At 40.5% G+C, this 22,649-nt stretch overlaps 1 protein-coding gene across 7 annotated transcripts in view; it reads right to left on the bottom strand.

The window, feature by feature from the left end:
• Nucleotides 1-22,649, bottom strand: part of FARS2 (phenylalanyl-tRNA synthetase 2, mitochondrial) — a 248,615-nt gene that overhangs the window by 74,743 nt on the left and 151,223 nt on the right. For all 7 annotated transcript variants that reach the window (XM_049823810.1, XM_049823813.1, XM_049823811.1 and 4 more), the window contains one exon: nt 5,492-5,643. In XM_049823810.1, the coding sequence (XP_049679767.1) occupies nt 5,492-5,643 (152 nt within the window). The remainder of the gene's footprint in view (nt 1-5,491; nt 5,644-22,649) is intronic.

The raw sequence follows: 22,649 nt of genomic DNA, 5'->3' as shown, positions 1-22,649 counted from the left end.
TTGTAGGGGACAGGGACTTAACCCCAGGCTCTCCTCTCTGTCTGTCCTCTTCATCAGGGACAACTCAGGTCAAAAACGTATTCTGCTACTTCTACCATATATTCTATCATGTGTGATTAGCCAGTATTTCCTCTATTACTTTGGACAGGTATGCTTTCATTACCATCCCTGGAATTCCATGTGCGTGTAGTCACAATACTTACCTGAATGTCTCAGAAATGCAAGACACGGATTCTCTGCATGGCAGCAGTTTTGATTTGTTTTCACAGTGGGCAGAGACCCTTCTACCTTTTGACTGCCATCAGCCAGCCTTTCTTTTCCCCTGTGAAACCGGTTTCCTTTCTGAAACTGGAGAAGTCTTGATCACTGAAAAGGAGATTACTTTCTGATTTAACTTCTGAAGGTCATTCCTATTGATTAGACAGCTTAGACAAGTTGAGTAGCAGAAGGTCTAAACTTAAAGATATGGAGGGTACAATAGCCATTGCAAAAAGTAAGGAAAAACCCCCTGACTTTCTCTTCTCCCTTCAGTATCAATACAGTCCAAAATATTCTCTTTGGTTTTGCAAATGTTTTTCAGTAGAATGTTCCAAAGGGAAAAATGTCAGCCACAAATCCTCACTCATCATGTATTTGCACAGCAATGCTTAAAGGTCCTTAAAGATCTCGAAGGATTTGAAAGAAGTAATTCAGTCAGGCAGCAGGAACAGTGCCACTGCTTTCCAGTGGCTGGTCACACAGCTCATGCAGCATACAACAACTCAAGGCAAGTCACAGTGAACTGATTTTACACACCATGCACAGAAAAATATGTTCCACAACCCAAATATATGAAAATTTAAATGTTAGCCTAATGCATCAAGCAGAGAGAGCTTAAATCCACAAGATGGACTGTGGAAAACATTTTGCGCACTGCAAAGGGACATTTTTTCTCTGTTCTGCTTGCCGTACAGATACCCCACTCCTGTTCTTGCCGTAACCACCACAGTTTCACTCAGTTTTCTTGGCCTTTCAGCAAAGCCACAACTTTTTCTTCATATCTGCTGATTTATTCTTTATATGCCTGAATAATGGGTGTGTTACAGCCACGTTTTGTGTTATTCATCTTGGATGAAGTTACACCACGACTGTGTTATCAGGACAAGACTGATACAACATTTAGGTTCCAAGAATACCCTAAAAATCAGGTGACAGTAGGCCTTACTTTTCCATCCACATTCCGTTGTACAGGTCTGTGATGGTCTCTTACATTACAGGTGACGGGAAAGTATCAACAGCTGACAGGATCATCCTCTGAGCTGTTCAGTCTCACGTACTACTCTCTCCCTCCCCCAGATGCATATTTTGAATGCAAGAGCCATATCTCACATAGGTGATGCTCCTCTCTTGTTCAAGGATCTCCTGTTCCCAGATTTCCCAGTCTGATCGCGGATCTACTCCCCCTGAGCAGCTGCCTACGGTCCCAAGTGCTGTTTGGCAGCTGAGATCCATAGGCCGTCTCCTCTCACATGATACCTTGTGCAGACACACATCTGTAATGTGGAGAGGTGTGTGGGGATTGCAGACATCTGAAAAGTGCATGTTCTCCTTTTAGTTCAACGCTTTTGATTCAAAAGAAGCGTTTGGGGCAGGTGGACTTGTTTGGAATTGCTGGGATAAAAGCAAAGGGAGGAAGTTCTTGTGGATCAGAGGACTCTTGCTGAGCATCCCTACAGTCATCCTGGTTTCCAGAATCATTTTATGCAAAAGCTACCTACTTCAACTTAGTTGCTAAAACTCAGTTCTCTGCTTAGAACAGAGCACATGGATTTCTTTGCTCTGTGTGGTCTACCTGTTGCACTGGTGAGCAGGAATTTAGAGGAATGACAAAATTCAACAGAGATAAATACAGAAATGTCTACATGTCCCAACTACTGCTAGTACATTATTTTCTAATAGGGAATGCTTATTTTTCCACCTCAAAGTAACATGTGACTGCAGTATGAAATAGCTTTCTGCTTGAAACATTTTACAATTGATTGAGCCCCACTAGACTGGCATCCTTTACAAAAGTTTATTTTCTGGAAAGCTTTCTTCACATATTGCACATTACTCAGTTCACCTCAATGCTGTGTCTTGTTTAGTTAAGTTTATGTAAAATGCATTTAGGCTGGAACAGTTCTTAATTATCCTAGCACAGTAACTTGACATTCCCCTAAATTTGTGCTTTTCAGCAATGAGACTCCTTCTTGCTGTATCTTTTAATTGCCTGTGCTTTCCTGGAAGATGTCTCAACATTATCACCTTACAAAGCAGATAATCAAGATTTACTTTTTTTCCCAGACATCTCTTCCTTGTTTAAACAATTACTTGTCTCATGCTTTTGTTCCCTCCTTTCCTCTTCCCTGTAGAGGAATACATTTTCACTGCTAATACACACCGTAATTGCAATGTACTGGAGCATGGTTAACAGTCCGAAGCCAAGTGGAACCTTGAAAGGTTTCTGAACCACAGAAAAGTCTGTAAGGTAACTATAGAGTATCACAAAGACAGCTTTTATAAAGGATCTTAATTAAAAGACCTCTTTCTGTGTTCTAAATTAGTTTTATTTGTATAGCACTTTCTGTTTTCCAGTCTTTATAGTCCTATAACTAAGAAAGGTAGTTTAAGAAGGAAAATAAGACTGCCAAATGTCCTAATTCCTCATGAAACCGGTATTTTTAAAGGATGAAAAAAGTCTGCATTTTAAATTCTAGGAGTGATTAATTACAAGCATGAACTTATTAAGCTCTTGTAAGTAACTAACATTCAAGACAGCAGCACTGCAGGCTTCCCTATCCTATACACTTTTCTCCCATCTTCCACACCAGAATCGCTACAAATTCAAGATAATGATTACAAGCACCTATAGCTGTAACATACAGATCCACAGCAGCACTGAGGATCTCTTACGTTAACTTCTGTGCCCAGAGGCTTTTCTGCAACACTGAATTAAAGAAGCCACTGTATCATTCCTGTAACAAGACAATTATTTTGGAATTAAGACTAAGCAGAACACTCTTTTCAAAGAGTCAGTCTTCCAAAGGCTTCAGAGAACAGAGAAAATAACTTACACAGCTTACATCATCGGTCCGCAAAAGTCATATATCTGCACACACCCTGTTCTAAGGAGAAAGGGCAAAGTAACTATTATGTTACAGTCTTTATCTATAATTCTTTTTTTAACGAGGACCTCCTTGGAATTACTGTTTTTTAATGGGGCATTTTAAAAGATTTCTTCTATTGTTGTAGCAGTTGAACAAACCAAGAGGACTACAACATCACTTATCAACAATCCATTAGTGTTACCACCCACATTCTTCAGACATGAAGGTGAGAAATGTTTCCTTCTTGTAGTGTCAAAACATATTTGGATGTCTGCTGAGTGAGGGTTTAATGGCTTTAGAGGACAATTTAGGAAAGTCCTAAATCTGTGCGACAATTCTCAGTAAGCAGTCATCCTTCCCATCTATTTGCAGAAGTCACAGAGAGAACCAGAGGTGTATCCCTTGTGGAGGAAGAAATGATCTTGTACTGAAGAACTGTCACCCCCTATATTTTCAGGATGTGTCAAAGCATATCAAAGGAGAAAACACATATAGTGGAAATCCAGAGTAGTGAATCCTGTCCCTACCTCACCACTCTACTAGCATGGAAGATAATATTCTCAGTAAAGAAGGGAAGCATGACCCATGAGCTGAGTCATGACTGATGCAGTGCTGCTGGCAAGGCACTCTCAGTGTATGCGGGTTCCTCCAGTGAGCTGCAAGAGTAATCACAGAATAATACTGCCTCTGTTTGAGGGAGCAGGGAACAAGATTTCTCCAAACCTTCAGCCTTGGAAGAGCTGCTTACACTACACACAGGGTTTTCCCCCCAAGAGAAGATGTAACAACAAAGATGATTGCATGTTTGGTATCACCAGGAAGAATGTAGACAAAAAGTGGCCATGAACACAGAGGTGTTATACATACAATAATCATTCAGCATGAATGAAAGGACCAGTTCCAAAAATGGGTCTAACATCCCAATTTTTACAAAAAAATGTTGATTGTACTGTATCAGAACCATCATGACAGAAGACCATTAAATATATTTTCAGCAGGATCCATGTGAGCAGCCTTCAATGTCTATGCACTTGTGCTGACTGATATTAGGGTGCAGTCCCAGTGACAATAAGAAGTTATCCATACCCGCAAGAAACTTGCTTTTGAATTTCTCTGTAAGATATGGTCTTATTGTTCTTTACAATGAATAGTACTCATTATCTTATCCTAGCCTATATTCCTCTGCTGGACACACCGTTTTGAGTATAGGACTAAGATCCTTTTGCATGATTTGCACGTGAGGACCATTCGAGAATTAATGACTCAAAGCTTTCAGATGCCCACAGAAATTCCATTGGCATTTCTGTCTGTTCACCCAGCAAAAACAGTCTCATATAACACCACACAAAAAAGGTAAAAAGGAAAAAAACAAATAAATATTAATCCACTGTACCACCACGAAAACTAGGCCATAAAATAATCTACCCATCTGGTCTGCAACACACATCAAATTTAAAAGAACAACAGGTTCAAATACCTGGATGTAGAAAGAAAAAAAACAACAAAAAACTATATGTATTGGAGCACAACATGAAGCATTTTCCTATCATCTTCAAAAACCACTGCAGTTAGGTTTACTACCTACCTTTCTACAGCACCAAAAAAAAAAAAAAAAGTCTCAAAGAAAAGAAATAATTTAAAAACCCATTTTTAGAAAGTTGGGTAGCCAGCAGCATATTTACTTCTTGATTTGGAAACAGCAAATTGAAAAACTGCATATGTAATAACTGATACTTGTCAGTTTTTGAGGCAACAGATAATGTCTGTTGGAGAAGTAACCTGTGCATCCAATGATCTTGTCAGTGCTGCTATATCCATAAGAAGGTATTCTGAAGCCTGAGAGATTGTTCAATGGCGCAAATAAGTGTCAGAAAGAAAGGAACAATGTCTGTTTTCTTCTCCCGGTTGAACACCAACAATAGTATTTTGCAACAAATCATTATTAGCCCTGACATTTATAGTAAAGGTCTACTAGTGAATCAGGACTAGAAAAAGAAAGGAAGCGAACAAGGAGACAAACACCAGTCACTCAGCGAAGAGCAGGACAAGAATATCAGACATGTTATGGATAAGAGTGTCATGCACTGGCAGATGTATTGAGGAAGGCAGTTATTTGCTGCTGTGATTAACTGAGCACAACACATTGGGGTTGCGGTCTGAATACCAGAAACTCAGCACTAGTACAAAACTGAAATATAAAATAATGTTTTTAAGTAAAAATATTTATTCTAGAAAGTATTGTAAAAATGTTTTGGAGCTAAAAAATTAAATGTGCAAACACTGTAAGAATCAAGAATTTCTTGGTATACAGAAGTAAAATATTTATATTCTGACCACAGGAAAAACATGTTAAAAGTTTTACTTACTTTGGATGGGTAAATTCATCCACCAGGACAACCTTTTCTATCAGGTCTCCACCAACGGTTCGAGCCAAATCATAGAAATCATTCTTAGAGTATGTCTCAGAAGGCAGCCAAAAGGAGATGTCATTGATCAAAGGTGGATATCTGCTGAGTGCCTAAAAAAGATTAAAACACATACCTTTATAAGTGGCTGGATTTGGTAGGTATACCTACAACTGTTTTGAACTTGTATAACACACACAGTACACGTTTTAGAAGCTTTCTGAAATGCTTTTTGAAGTGTAAACTGACCTCATAAACAACCGAGATGCAAGTTTTTATACTAGGAAATGTCTTTTAAAGATCCCTTCACAATCACTTTGATTCATTCATTCAGATGAAAAAACTTGTTTTGTTTGCTAAAATCAGCACTTATGAGCCTGAATAGATAGAGTTTGGGATGAGAGCTCTTTAAAAGGAAGAGATCATTTTAACATGATTATTCACTGGGTAGAACTGCACTTTTAAAAAGCATTTTTTTCAGATTTTTTACAGATTCAAAAATTCTTATCACATTCATGTATAAAATTGATATGTATTTTATGTAATTCTTATATAACACAATATGTTTATTATTCATACTGTCCAATTTCTAAGAAAGTCTTATCAGCCAGTGCTGCCTTCTTAGAAGGCTAAAATAAGAAACACACTTTGGCTTAAAAAGAGGGATCAGTTCACTTCCCAGTGGTTTTAATAGACATCCAAACATCTACAACACAAAAAGTATTGCTGTTAGCATAATTAGTAGTTCCACAAGTACCACAACAGACTCTTAAACATAAAGGGGCATCTTTGCTGCAGACAGAAAGACCTCATCTCATGGTCAGAACAGTGTAACTTGTTATTTGCAAAAACAGGAAGAGAAAGAGAACAAAATAATTATTAATTTTTCAGTTTTTGATGAAACTTCCCCAGAGTCAATGAGTTTCAGATCTCACCTTTGCTAAGACGTTTCCCCCTTTGAACCAAAAGGAAATGGTAATGCTCTTCTTTCATGCCCTCTAGACCACATAATACCTTACTTCTGCCTCCCATTAATACACTGCAGTTGAAATTTGGAATAAGTACTTTTGCGCAAGATTGTTGGGGTCTGCAGGAGAAAACATCTTTTCGTATTTTGCTCATATGTATATGACAGCTGATGTGTACACCTTGGTCTATACAGTATATTATCTCACTCAAAAATGTATTCCATGCCTGGGAATGTTTTATGATGGAGCAGTGAAATCCTAAGTGAATACCTGCTAAAGCCATAAACCTGTTAAAAAGGCAAATTTACAGCATGCTGATTTACTCAAATCCTGTTCTGTACAGTGTAAACCAGTCAATAAATATCTGATAAGGAATACAGTGCAAGTTTTAAATTAATAACCCCCCAGTGAATAAAATTGTGAATCACAAATGATTATCCAACTTGTTAAAGGAATAAACTTGTCAAATAAATTCATATTCTGCACACCAAATTAAAAAACCCTTGCACAATAAATCCACCACACAAGAGCTTTTGATAAAACACTAATGAATGAAATGTAAATATCTCCTCTGCTATACAAAAGTCACAGCTGCGAATGCTGGAGATACACCTCAGTCAACAGCCTGATACATGTGTTAGTGTAAATAAAGTTACAATCCTGCAGTAGACCCCTATATTCTCACCTCACTCCTATCTACCACTATATTTACCACTGCTATATTTCAGAAACCTACTGAACACACATCAAAGCTTGTGGGGACTAATCCAAAACTCACTGAACTCCCAGCTTCAGGACATTTAATTATTCAACCAGAAGATGTGGCTCATGAGCCTAACCATGACCCCTCCATTTGGACAGGTGCCTACTTTCATTCCTACAGGTACAACGTCACTAAAGAAAAATAAGTACATGTTTAAGTAACTCAGTAACATCCTAAACCCTGAAAGGAGCAGAGTACCCACAATTCATTGTGAGTGAGTATTTGCTATTAATTTCAAAAGAAGCAGGATTACGTCAGGCACATGAAAACAGCATTCTCTTTCCCACTTAAAATGTGATGTACACAAGGACCCAATGTGGCTAGACCTTGCAAATGTACCTGGAACAGTCTGACTTACATTATCAATGTCAATAAATTCCATGTGAGCAAAGTTACTCAAAGATGTAATAAACTGTAGGGTCTGGCCCTCCTGGATTATCAAGTCTACCAGAAAACTGCTTCTTTGACTCAATCCATGGTGTTACTAGCCTACATAGAGAACTGTTGTAATTTTGTGTGTGCACTACAAAGACTGGAAGGACACATGCTTAAAACACTAAGTGTAACTTTTTTATTATTAGGTACTAACCTTTTCTCAGAGCCTTATAATGCAGAAAAATCTTTTATGGTAAAAGGCAAGGCCATAATCCTATATTATACTGTCCCTTCACCACCTGGCTGCAGTCAATATCATTGCAGTAAGTATTATATCAACAATAAATTTAGTATAAGGATAAAATTCCTAGTTCTCAAATGTATTGATCTGTTTGTTGTAGAGCTACATGAGCTACATAATTGTTTATTAGCCACACCTAAAACATGAAGAAGATAGGACAAGAGTCTCCAACTGGCAGGTCAAAATGAAGTTACTAAGTTTGTATTCAGGCACCCCAGCAAATACAAACTGTGGTCCAACAGATCCCGTTGCCATCACTGTCCTCCTTTCTAAACTGTCCTGCCCTTTAATGACACAGAGCAGTCTAAAGCCAATTGACTTTGATCCCTTTCCAGGTTCAAGGCAAACGGCAGCCCCAAAGACTGTTTCCTTATGAATTTACAGACACTTTAGAGGGTCCCGTTGAGAGTAGCGTGTTCTTCCCACTACATTTTCTGCTCTGCTGTCATCTCCAGCCGCCAGTCCCGGCTACATCCTCTTCACAACTTAGGTGTGCTCCAGCACAGTGCTCGGAGAAGCTAACAGGACACTGGCTGGCTCCGCTGCCTGCGTGCTGGCCGACTCCTAGCACGCTGCCCAAGCCTGGAAGCCCCACCGTCCCTCCTTCCACTGCCTGACCGCCCCCCTTGGGTTTTTGGGGAACTGAAAAGAAGTTTAGGAAAAGGTAGAACTGATCCCACCTGCAGTGTGCTGCTGTGAGGTGCTGGCCAGGCCTGGTGGACAGCACTGATGATGCACATACAGCTCTGTACCACTTCTTTGGTCCCATCAGAGCTTTGTCACCACAGCACTACTTTAAATGTTCTGTTTACTTTGCATTTCAAACACTACAGTGCACTGTCATTGACATTTTTCAACAGCCTCAGAAAACAAGAGTGCTTTCCCAGTAATTACACTATCTACAAGACTCCACTGAGCCTATGTTGTAGGGAATATTGCGAATAATGATATCACATTTTTCAATCACCCAAGGTACAAGCATTTAGGAGTACTGAATTACTATCATTTTTTTTAATAATGAAATGGAACTGTATGATGATCCACCCTCAGTGATACATTTCTACTAGTCATTAGCCACACTTCCTTCTTTGGTTAATAAATAAGCCAAGTACTTGCTAAAACTGCAAGCTTTTCCCTCTCAGGATGCTAATTTTAGTATAGAAATGAGTAGCTGGACACCAGTGCTGTAGCCTGCTGTGCCAGCCTGCCTTGCCTGTGCCTAGATGTACCTGAAGAGCGCATCACTGAAATCTCAGGGCTGTGACTCTTCTACATGTGTTTGTGATAGTTTAGGGCATTCCTCATCCCCAGCCCTCTGCTCTACCTTTCTGTCCAAGATTACTGCCCCTGCAGCAGCTGATAAAACAATCACATGCTCATTCCTCCACCACTACAGTTCACAGCCCACTGTAGTCAGCTGAAATTTGCCACTTTCAGTTGTTTATGATAATATATGCTGGATGAAGTATTGCAGCAGCTTGAGGCATTGGGGGCAGCTATCTTAAGCAGCAACAGGATCCACCAGAACTCATCTGTCAGCATAAAATAGCAAATACTTGGGCTCTGCGTACGTTGCCACACCAGGGCACTACTCCGGACAGCGGGAGGAATCAAGTGGTCACCATAAGTGTAGTCGCTGTTTGTCCACACACAGCAAAGGATCATCAGCTAGTCTGGATCCAGATACCTCACAGCTGCACAGGAAAGAAAATACAATACGTGGCAGAAGCCCCCACCTCCAGAGGAAAACCAGCTGGGGATAACGCATAGACAGGGCCAGTGAATGAGCCGGCACAAGGCTACAAACTGTCTATAGCCCACAGTCCTGAAAACCAGGATGAATCTTAGTGCTTTCCACAAATACTTGGCATTAAGAAAAAAAAACCAAAACCACAACACATTTTCCCAGATGCAGCAACCATGAGTGCAACATGCCAAGGGGACAGGAAAAGTTTTGTGCTGTGGCTGTTTGCTCAGTTCCCTCCCTGCTGCCGGCTGCAGACACAATGGGGGGCACAACGAACAAGCGACAAACATGGCAAAGGAAAAAGCTGTACTTCTATTTTGACAGTGGCGACACAAACGCAAGGTTAACAACGACAGGTACCAAAAACTGGGTTAGCAACTCCGCAGCAGCCAAACTATTAAAAAGCCAGCCACGCTTTACTGCCATCACCAGCTTGAGTCAGAAAAATATGAGACTTAGCAGCATCGCAGCTGTCAAGCTTTAACAGTCCTGCATTGCCCATGTTTTGGAGAAATACGTACATAAACTATACAGTTTTAATGCAACGTCATAGTCTCATCAAAATGAAAGCTACAGTCCTGTAATAGCTAAGCCTTTCTTAATATATTCCATGGTGGAACTACATTAATTCAGTGTTATCATAGGAAATTTAAACACGTAACAGGCATGAAATTCAAATTTGCAAATTTACAACTGTAACTTAGCCCCCTTGCACATAATGAAGTTTCCTGTATTTGTGTGTATGCGCCTAGATTTACACTTGTGTATTTATGACCAGCGTAGACAAATTACGGTTGCTGCAGGAAACATAATTCTGAATTTCTTGGCTTGTCATGGCTTAAAATTTGCAGTCACAATGTTCCATTATGGTAAGTTTTCTACCCTTCCCTTCACCAAATTAATTTTTTTCTTAGTTATATATAGCAAATTCTATATGTTCATACATGTATACACACATATGCATTTATGTGTAAACACACACACAGAAAAACCAAAGGAGGAAATGGAGAAGTTTCAACAGAGAACTTCTATAAAGTCTGATAAGCAGATATACAGATATGTTCTGGGATTAAGCTCTTAAATCTAAAGCAAATGGACCAGTTTGGGATTGATGCACTAATCTGTCCTGCAGGGAACAGCTGACGGACATTAGCCTCCAGTGGTTCTCTGAGCTTCTCAAGGAATGAACACACAAGTATGATCAGCCCTTTTTTGGGCAGCAGTCTGCTCCTCTCAGAGCCCTTCACCTCTGCAAGCTCACATGCAGGTACAGGGAACACCATGTGTCCATGGGAACATCATGTGCTTCCTGGATTTCAGGCACTCTGCTTGCACGTAGACCATTTTGAGTGGAAGAGGGTTTTTTCATGTATGGGTCAGAAGGCTCTGTCCTGGGTCTGAATATCATGCGAGTGCCTTTGAGTGTCCCAAATGGCTTCAAACCATTAATTCATTCCACATGAAAAGGGAAACACCCTTCATTATTTCTCACAGAAGCACGAGGAAAAGAGGAGAGAAAGGAAGGGAGGCATCAGGTTTCAAATTAACTAAAGGGTGCATTTTTTTTCCACACTGTGCATACCATAAACAAGGACCTGTTACATGGAACTAAAAGGGACTAAGCAAATTCATGGCGGACAGGTCCTCCAGTCACTATTAAACAGAGTGATCCAACTGCATTTTTGGTTCAGCAACTTTCTCATGATTTTAAGCGGGATCAGTAAAAGTCTAGAACGATCACACTATTTTCATACTTGCTCTGCTGTTCTGCTGTTCTCCAAGCACTTGCTGTTTGCCATCATGTGAGAGAGCATACTTGAGCTGGATGGTTAGGTACAGCATAACAGGTCTTTTCTCAGTAAGAAAATTGCTTCTTTCATGGGATTCTGGTAATGATGGTATTACCAAACCAAATCTCCTTTCTTTTTCTAGTTTAGTGATTTCTCATCTTAAAGCGAGTATGAAGGATAGCATAAATACGTTGAGCTACTGAAGAGATCTGGATGTACACCACCTTAGATAAAACTCCTCTTGGGCATGGCAGCAGTACTATGCAATCAAGTCTTCTAGGGGCTCTAGGGCTGGGGAAGGATTGCCCAAACATTCTCATAGCCATCCCCATTTTCCTCTCGTACTTTCTAACCAACCTGATTCCTTTCCATTTCTAAGGTTTTAATTTGTCATGGTTGATGGAAATGTTTGATTTCTAAGCTGTGTTTAGGAGCCCTGGTTCCTACACTGCTCTTTCACTTGAGACAAGAACCCAAGCGAAAGCTACCACTGGCCACAAGGAGCATTTGCCTACAGATACTGCAGCTGACTGGACTTGCCAACACACACCCACAGGTTGAATCAATCAAATAATATCCCAGTTTCCACTCCAACTAGTGCAGTTCACAGCCCTTCATGGGGGTGAAAAAGGGGGAGGGATGTCAGACTCCCCTCTAAAGATCAGTAGCTTGAATAAAATCATACGTTTCGCAGAAAGACTGGCTTATTTGTCAGCAGCAGCCTGAACAATTAAAACAGCACTAGGTTACAAGTCATTGCTGTTCCTCACCTTAGCAAAGCACGCCCTTTGCCTTTACCTCCCTCATCCCTGGGGAAAAGCAATCATGGAAGTATGGAAATACAGGAAGTACCTTGCCAAAAATATAAGAAAGCAAATAATGTTATCAACAAACATGGTAAATTAAACTGTTTTCAAAGGTAAAACACCCATTCTAGATCCAGGTTGAGCAGGCAGGTGCCATGGGGCACAGACTGTCTTTCTAGGTAAGTCTCAGCCTTTGACGTGGGATGAAGTGGTTGCAGCCCCTTGGCAGGAGGTACAGCTTTGTGCCTGGACAAATCTGTGGATCAGATCCCTCTCTGCTCTGCACACCACCATCTGAGCTCTGTCCCCTTCCCACCTAAGCGAAGCCCTATGGGGTCTTGTTGAAGGCAAGAGTCTCTCTCTTGAGCCATATTACAGGTTCCCTGAAAGCGCAAAACAGGAGGAGTTTAATTGCTTATATTCCGTCTAAGTGGTCACCGAGTAGCTCTTCATATCACCTCGTTTACTCACCTTTTCCAATGCTAGTGAAGCACCTTTGAATAGAAAAATATGCCAAAAAGTCATCAGAAATGCATGCACATGGGCACACACACAAGAACAAATACGACTTTTCTTGCATGGTAAAAGTTACACCTTATTACAGAGGAGACTGCCTGACAAAGGAAAGTCGATACCTAATATGACACTGAAAAATTAAGATGGATAACAGCCAATGAAAAGATTAAAGTTCTTACATAAGATACTCCACCTTTTCCAAGCACCAGCAAGAATGCACAAGAGGACTGGTGCTGTGGCAGAATGACTGAGTAGAAAGCTTACTGTTAAACATGTTCATCCAAAAGTACTGCTAGTTATTAAGCCTCTGTGGTCCCACCAGAAAGGGACACTGTATTCTTATGCACAAGAGTATTTTAAATTGCAAGCATTTTATTTTAAAGTCAAGCTCATTTAAATTTGTCGTGGACAACACTCCAAATTTAAAGCCACCACACGCTTCTCTGAGTGCAAATATGTATTTTAAACTGACCTGTGGTCAAAAAACTGACAAACAATGCATGGCTTTTGAGATGCTTTCCAGACACAGAAGGATCACTTCTATTGCCACTGAAAAGATTATTTTTATATGATTAGTAAGGAATTGAAAAAGCACAGGAAAGACATAAAAAATTGAAAGGATTGACCTAATCCTATTAAAAGCAGGGCTGTTGCAGTGTACACAGCAGAGAGATATTTCCAGATACCCATGCACTTGGGCACCTGGATATGCCTTGCCACTTGTGATCCGTTTACAAAAACTCCCAAAAGATAAATACAAATGATTCCTAAATACTGGTGATGGACTTTCTGCCCTGTGCTTGACTAGTCAAAAATAATTTCTCATTCCCATAGAACAGATAGGACTCACAGGGAGAACCACCAAAAGGGATGTGCGTCTACTACGCACTCCCACATCTCATCTTCTTACAACCCCCTTTTGAAAGCACCAGGGTGAAGAAGAGATTAGCTTGACATGTTACTATAGCAGCTCTAGGTCTACCATGGAAAAATAAGTATTCTTCCCCAACCTCCCAGCTGACGGCCTACTGAGCTAGCTGGTTTCATGGTGCTAATCTCCCATTTCAAACACACGTATATCACTGCAAAACAACTAAAAGCCAAGAAACGCTTTTGCTGGTATCACTTTTCCTTTTGAGCAGTTTCTACCAGAGAACTGTTGGGACACAAAGGGGAACAGATAGGACAATCTATTCATTATGTTGTGGTGGTGTCTATAGAAAAAGAACAAGCTTGTGTCCTGGAGAAGGAATCCAGTGATGTGGAATCACCAAAACGGTAAGTGGATTCTCACACCAAATCTAATAATCAAGACTTAGGACTGCCTTTTGCACAGGCTGTCCATGTTCCTTCTGTCCTTCCTACCCAAATCTCCCACCCCACAGGGAGAATCACTCTATCAGTTTTTTTTGTAGCAGGGGTAAAAAGGGCAGAGAAGACACCTCAGAAAACAAACCATCAATGAATAAAGACTGTATGTACCAATCCTGCACTTTTCTAAAAAATATCTACCATGCTTGCAAGGAACAGGTGATAAAACTGGTGTAAGTCAGCAGAAACCTAACTTCTCAGCAGATACTAAGAATTTCTTCTTCAGCAAGGCTGAGCACCTGCAATTCCTGCAGAAGGCATTGGCTACTGCAGGCATTCAGCGTTTGCCATGCTCAGAAGTCAGGCTTCCTCCTTTCTGATGGTTTGGTTTGTATGCTTTTCTCATTATGCTTAATAATAATGCTGAGATGAATAGCTCAGTGGGGTAAAATACTGCACACACGAACAATTCATATAAAAGATTTATATCTAAATAAAGAATGCAAGTATTTGGAAAGAGACTGCAACAATATGAAGATGTATTTCTTCCAAATACATAGCATAACAATGGAAACAAATTGCACCCAACATTTTATTTCAGCTTAGATGAAAAATCTCATATAAAGCACTGTTGATTATATTTCCTTTTCTGCTCATTAAATCCACCATTCCAGAGAGTTATTGTTTAAATAGCAGAATCTCCAGAACACCTGAATATGACTTGCACCAAAATAAGCTGGCATCGCAAATCTTACAGGCACATGCAACACCTGAAAAAGTCCTTCTTCCCACCTAACAAGCTGGGTTTGGTTTTTTCTTCTCTTTTCTTCCTAAAAAGCATAGAGATTTCCAGGACAACAGCAATCATGATTCATATTTCTAGGCCAGCTGCAACTTCACATAATGCCCTGGACATTGCTATGCTACAAAAGAATGTCCTCATCTTTCTACGCTTCTCAGACTTACGAGCTAATCTGTATCATCTGGCAAATGCTACTGTAGGTACTGCCCCATAAAAATCTATGCTCCCTAGGAAATTAAAAGATTCCAACTGCCACATACAGTTTACCTGAGCAGATTACTGATGGTTTTGAAATATTCTTCATGATTTCCAGTGCCACTAAAATAGCTGGGTTTCCTTCTTCACTTGGGGAAACTGCCCAAGTTGCAATGACTCTTGGAAAAATCCAGTACTTTAGTTTCCAGAATGGCCAATTTCACTTTTTCCCCCCTTAAGTATTAAATTCATACAAATCACAACCTCCAAAGTGCAAAACCAATAATAAAACACCAGGGTAGTGTAGCAAGGTAAAACCAGTATCTAACTTTAAAAAACAGCAGGCAAGCTACAGAGAAACAGAAATGAAAGGCTCTACTTACTTGTCCAATACTCAGAACAGGGAGAAAAGCCTTTAATTTTTCCTTTCAGGCTGACCCTAAGCATTCCTAAAGCTGTACTCTTGTTAAAGAATAACAATACTTAGAAAACTACAGAGAAACCATAAGCCAAAACCAGACAAAGCACAAAAAAGCACAAGAAGCACACTAAGCATTTAAGGATGCAATGACAAAATGTAAAGAATATTTAAATCTCAACAAGCAGAATCCTTGTGCAAGACAGGTATTTCTTTAACACCTTTCCTTATTTTACAAGAATCAGAAAATGGGTTCACTATTTCTTATTCAGGAGAACAGGTTACATGTGGGAATAATTATGCAAACTGGTTTTAACATATGTGCAGGAGAATGTAAGCAATCCTCAAATCCTCAAAAGAGGTGATTTCTTCCCATTATTAATTTTTAGAAAATTGCAAAACCAAATCCTCTACAGCATATGCACCCCAAAGCATTACTAACTTGCCACATTTTGGTTTAGGCTGTCACTACTATGGTCCATGTATCTCTTACACTAGCAAGATAAAGGAAATTGAGGACGGGTATGGTAAGAATAATACGGTTCTTCCCAACTGTGCCTTCTGTTGTTTGGCTATTCTCTGTAGCCTAATTCATATTCTGATCAGAGAAGCGGCAGCTGAAAATCAGGGGTTTTTTATTAACACCATGTACTTCAAAAGGTGCTCCTGTTCATACATACGCACACATGCACCCCAGACTGTTCTCCCCAGCCCTCATTTCCTACGGACACTCTACAGCTGAGCTGCAATGGCTAATCATGATGCAGATAAAAACTGTAGGGGATTAGGCATGATTTCAGAGACCACTTTATCAAAAGCTCTTTACAAGATTTATCTTTTGCATGTAAAACATCAGCACAAATGTTAAAACAGCTATCAAGTAAACTCACCTATGACAAAACCCATCCTTTTATCCAAAACTGGTAAAAAGAATTAAAGTGTATTTCCTGCTGGTTTCAAGATTTCCCCCCACCCCCTCACCCCCCATTTATATTTCTGTGGTTGTGTATGCATACCAATACATACCTGTATCTCTGAAGACACACACTTGCATATTGTAAGTGCTTAGGCACATTTTAAACAGGCGATATTCTTAACATCAAATGTATAACGTACACTCAAAAGACGCATTTAACCCTGCTGTAGGCATGCAGATATTCAGATTGTGGTAATTACCTAGGACTGCCAGTCAGAAACCAGGGCCCCATTAGGGAGATGGAACACAAAATGATAGCTCCTGTCCTGAAGAACTTTCTGCCCGAGGACAGTATTGGAGAAGACATGCTGAGGCAGCAGGTACAAGACAACTACAGTTGTAAACAGCATGGAAACCAGAATTCTTGAGTAGGGAAATTTGAGTCACTACTCAGGTCAAGGCCAAAGACTAAAGTCAAGATAGTTACTGTGCCATCTTCCTAGCCAGAATTCTATTCACCACACTGTAGTTAAACCAATATTGGAAAAATATTGGCAAAAGTGTAAGGGTTATCCTCCTTACTAGCTACATACTTTTGTGGACAGTAAGACTGAAAGCTCTGAACATCTGTGGATTCCCGCCAAAACCAGCAGCTGGTTCTCATAGCTTCACATAACCAATATGAAATCTATTGTTATTTTAGATTTCCAGGTTTACTCCTTCACCTAATATTAATTTAATGTGGGTTTCAGCATATATATCACTGCTGGAAATTGCTCCATGGCTTATTTAAGCATTTTGTATAACCATTATACTTCATCATTTGGGATGCAATAAAGATCAGTTGATATATTCAGCAGCAGAATTACTCATTTGTGAGCTATTTGTTTTAAAGAGCCTCAACCAGTCAAACTGCGAATATATGAGGTTTAGAGATCAGAGCAAACCACAGTAACACATGCTTTTTGAAGTTTATTAGACTTTTTGCTAAGTAATCATATAAATAGTATCGGGTATACTTTGACTGGGTTGCATTGGCTTTTGCCTACCAAAAAAAAAAAGACATCACCAGCAAAATTATTCTACTGACAATAACTGTACATTGCAGCAGCATTCGTAACTGGAAATTAATTTTTTATTTACATCATGCTGGGGTGAAGTCAAAATTCAGTCAAGGCTGCAGTTGCTCCTTTTTGTTTAAAAACAAATTGGAAGGAAGTCCTTGGTGGTCTGTTCCCAGTTGCAGGGTATCTCTTTCACTTGTATTGATGACATGCCTGCTGGGTATACCACATTCTCTATGTATTTACCCATCATCCTCTAAACTAACAACATGCTCTAAATTCAGCCACACCTCAGATGGACATTCTTCAGGCACTAGTTTTTTTCTTTCACTTGTGCTAAAGCCTTTCATGGGATACGCTGTGAATGTTATCACTCCTGAAGGCTTCTTAGAGGCTGGGTTTCTGCCATTTCGTTCCAACTTTCCAGACTACAGAGAGTGTGTGTGGGGGGGAAAAGTGATCTTGACTCTTTCATTTGTTTTTGAACAGATAACGTTCCTTTTTCTATGTGAAAGTATTTTTACATTTATTGCATGGAAGGACAATGGCAAACACCTGTTTGGGAAGATATGGAGAGCCCAATTTGAAATCCATGGGACACATCTACAGACTCAGTGGCTTTTGGGTCTCGTGAACATTGCACAGCTGTTTTTCACTTGGGATGCCACTATTGGAATTTAAGTGACAAAAAACTTTAAACAAGAACAGCTGTATGTCTTCATTGAAGTTACGCTGTCCTTTCTTCTCTAGTCCTTGACTTTTCTTTCAATTACTTCCTTCTTTCCTCCAGGACTGAGGTTCTGGATGCCCGAGGTACATGAAGGAAAAGGTAGAAGACTCCCAGTCTAGGAAAGACTCCTCTTTTGACCCAGGCTGCTCACTTCCCTCACTGATCCATGACCTTTCCCTTGCGCTGCTCATGCATGCAGGCCACAGTGCTGTGGCACACTATCCAGTGGCAAAGCCACCTTACAGGTTTTTTCCCTCCCATCTTTCCCCAGTCACTTCTGGTTTTATTCTGCCTCCAAAAAGAAAGTGCTGTCTCCTCAGTTGTGCGGCAGACATGGGGCAACACTGAGAAGTGGATCAGGGAACTGACAGAGCTTTAAGGAATCGCACGGGAAAAAGGGTCCCTCATCCACCTCACAGTGTAGCCACCGAAGTAGCTGCTGTGGTACAACTGGAACAGCAGAGCAGAACAGTACATGGGAAAGAACAAAAAATTATGCTTCTCATCCTGGTAGTGTGAGAACGAAGGTTCTGGGAATAAGTGGTAAAGAGCAGTCACAAAACCACCAAAATGCTTTAAACAGAGAGAAGTTTCAACTGCTGTCTCTGACTGGACCTGCAGTCAAAAGGGAAGACATCTTCCAGGTGGAGACACTGGTATTTCATACTGCAAGCTTCCAAAAACCCCCGTGGCACTCCCTAGGTTTGTTAGTAAAGCCCTGGACCTCCCACATAGCTGAGCATTTGAGGAAACACGTTATTACATCCATTAATTAGTGGCAGGTTTTAGAATTACCTGCCACGTAATAAAAGCTGTAGTGATGATTTAACTGTGTGTTAGCATAGAAAATTGAAAGTAAGGATGAAATATTTTGCTCTTTGTACATATATATATATATACACACATATACACACATATTCCACCCACTCTAAACAAATTCCAGCTGGGACAGTTGTGTACAAAGCAGAAAACTTGTAACATCCAGAAAGAACAGCTCAAACCAGCTATTTTGCTTCAAGCCACCACCAGCATGACCAAATCTGCTATTGGCATTTGACAACTTAATGGAGGTGAACATGAGAGTTTTCAAATGTTCTAAGGCTGTGAAAACAACCTAGAATTACTTAAAGTATTTTCAAGGAACATAGATGAAGGAGAGGAAAAGAGCTATGTTTTTGCTAATGAATATCATAGGCTTCTCTGTACATCTGACTTATCAAGGTGGCTGCTAGATGGATGACATGGATTTGCTTTGCCCTTTGGTGCTCCAGCAGACAACAGACGGAAATATTATGTAGGATAAATATCACTAACTAATCTAAACACAAAGGTCTATTGACATTTTTCCAATTACAAGCAGAAAGGAATTAATCTATTGCTGATTTGTCCAGGTTCAGTGGGAGGCTATCAGTAAGACTAGATTGCAGTGGGTAGGTGGAGGGATCAAAACAGGGTATGCGTGAAAACCTGCATCATCAGTATTAGCTCAAAGGGTAGCAGCTGCATTGTGGGGAATCACATCCCCTATCAGTGGTTATTTTTACTAAGAGTTTCAGTAATATCATCTCAATGCAGCCTTAGTCATGGGCCTGGGTTCTGGCACAGTAAGTGTTTCACAAATCCAGAATCAAAATGTGGAGTCCAGTGATGATTCCTGCCCCTCAAAGCTGATGTGTTAACTGTATGACAAATGACAAGAAGCAGATGAAGGCTGGGAGGTAGACCCCAGTGGAACCATGAAATGAAATTCAAAAATGTCAGACTAGCCTCAGCTCCTCACCACCTCAGACATCTGCTGCCAGCTGTTTTGGTGGGCATTGCAAGAAATTGGGAGTTTGTGAAGGAGAGGTTTGAAAGAAAAGAGGAAAGTGGATATCACAGACAGCTCCTCTCCAGTGTGAGAAGCAATATCAGAGAAAACCCAAAATGCTCACATGGGCATTTAACAAGTGGGAAGAAATGTTGAAATCACTGTCCAGTTTGATGCAGGCATAAGGACTAAGAGCTGCTAGATGAGAACAGGCTATGAAGAGGCTCGACAGTGAAGAAAAGCAACATCTCCTTAATAAGCCACAGAAGGGATAACAAGAAAACATGCAAAGAGAAGAACTCAGCTCTGCTGAGAAGGAACTGGGGGCTCCTGGTGGACAGTGACTGGGCATGAGTGTGCCCCGGCAGCAAAGGCAGCCAAGCGCATCCTGGGCTGTATCAACAGGAACACAGCCAGCAGACTGAGAGGAGTGATTACCCCTCTTTACTCAGTACTTCTTAGACTGCATCTAGAGTACTGCATCCAGTTTTGGCCCCCCCAGTAAGGGAAAGACATTGACAAACTGGAGCAATTTCAGCAATAGACCACCAGGAAGAACAGGGGGCTGAAACACTTGCCCTGTGAGAAAAAGCTGAAGGAGCTGGGTTTGTTCATCCTGGAGAAGAGACAGCTTCAGGGGAACCTAACAGCAACCTGCAAGTACATATAAGGAGGTCACCAATAGGATAGACCCAGGCTTTTCACTCCCATGCATGGTGGGAGAATGAGAGGCAATGGCTATAAGTCAAAACAAGAGAATTTCAGAATGGATATATTTTTCACAATTAGGACAGTCAAGCAGTGGAATAGGTTGCCCCAAAAGATTGTGCAGTTTCCATCTTCAGAGGTTTTCAAGATCCAGCTGGATAATGACCTGAGCAACCTGGCCTGACCTCAGAGCTGACCCTACTTTGAGGAGGAGGTGCGCCTAGAGAACTCCTGAGGTCCCTTCCAACCCAAATTAGCCTTAGAACCTAAGACTATGAAGATGAATGAAAGCCAATGTAAAGATGTGGTGGGAAAGTAAGACAGGGTACTCCTTTGATTCCATATTGCTGTTCCTAGCACACTGAACTAATACAGGTAACAGTCTTCAACACTTTCCCATATCTGCACTTCTGTACAGTGTCAGACACAACCTCTCTTTTAAACAAGAGACAGTCTACAGGACCAGTAGCTGTGGTAAGTATCCTCACTCAGGTTTTGCTTGGGGAAATAAAAAGCTAAGAATAGCCAGAGAAAGCGAGCACTGAATATGTTTGGAAAATTCGTTACCTTGAAAGGCTGAGCACACAGGTCCACTTGTGCTCCAGTGAAATTGCATGTGTGTCTGAGAATCTGTTTACTGTATCATATGATGGAAAAGCCACTATATTACTCATCTGCAGCTCACTGGTATGTAAACTGCTTATTTTTTAGACTTGGACTTAAAAGTACACAAAATTAAATTAGGATAGGAGAGCACTAGACATACCAGTTTTCATTACTTCTCTCCTGGTTATGAGTTATACCTGAGTTTTGGAGAGCTGCTATAAATGTTTCAATTGTTACTCTCAGACCACACATTCCTTGTTTTCAAAACCACCCCCCAGACCCCCCCCAAGACTGCTGATAACACTTTAAAGTACAGAATTGCTTTGATGGCTTGTAGTCATAATTTTGGTGGTCACTCATACTTCTTTATTTTTCAAGAGGAGATCAAGAGTAGATGTGTACAGTACAAAGTCTGGGAAGACGTTCTGATTGATTTAGGAAAAGACTTTTGCATCAGTCTCAACAGGTTTTTTGCCTTAAACCTACTCTCCTTTTCTGTCTCTTTCACCTCTTCCTGCCCTGCCTCCCCATCTTGTTTAAACTTTCTCTGTTTGCTCCCAGACTTTTTCATATTGCCCCCAATGCCCTAAGTTCATCCTTCTCTCTTCTACCTTCCTCTTACTTTGTCTTATCTCAGTGGTTTGGTTTTTGTTGTATTCAGTCCCATGTGACTGTCCATCCACTCTCTCTCTCTCCTTATTTCTAAGCCCCTATTTTCTTCTTCCTGTGTTTTCAGCTAATTGTCTTTAGCCAAGAATGGGAATTCATGCCCTGTTTATTCTCCAGATGCTTGCTTGTTGACTTTCTTTACCCAAGTGTTGATTAGTAAAACGGGCTTGGATCAAAGATTTTGCAAATGAAGTTTGTGGTTTGCCAGATTAAACTCTTACTGCTTGTAACAGCCATTTTGAAAGTTTCCTCTGCTTCAGCCCTGCAAGGTGCTGATCACTCTCAGTTGGATCCCAGAAAGTACGGAGATGTCTGAGCTGAGACTCTTTAGGCATGTAGGCTATGTTTGACTGAGCACAGGAACTATTCCATTGATTTAAATGGGACTACTTGCAAGTTTAAAGCTCAGCATGTACTTCAGTACTTTGCCTGACTGGGGCCATAGGGCTCAGGTTCCTAGAGCTTCAATACCAGCAATGGCTACAAACGATATGAGCTATAACATCCTGATGAGACAAGACTTGATGATCTAGTGATTTCTAATCCAATTGTGCAGCTCAGTGCAGCATCTCCACAATAAAGAAGGTATTTTTGCCTTCCTTCCATGGCTACCCAACACTAAAA

The sequence above is a fragment of the Accipiter gentilis genome, chromosome 20 (assembly GCF_929443795.1).
Source record: "Accipiter gentilis chromosome 20, bAccGen1.1, whole genome shotgun sequence".
Lineage (NCBI taxonomy): Eukaryota > Metazoa > Chordata > Aves > Accipitriformes > Accipitridae > Astur > Astur gentilis.
This window is presented reverse-complemented; position numbering and strand designations above follow the sequence as displayed.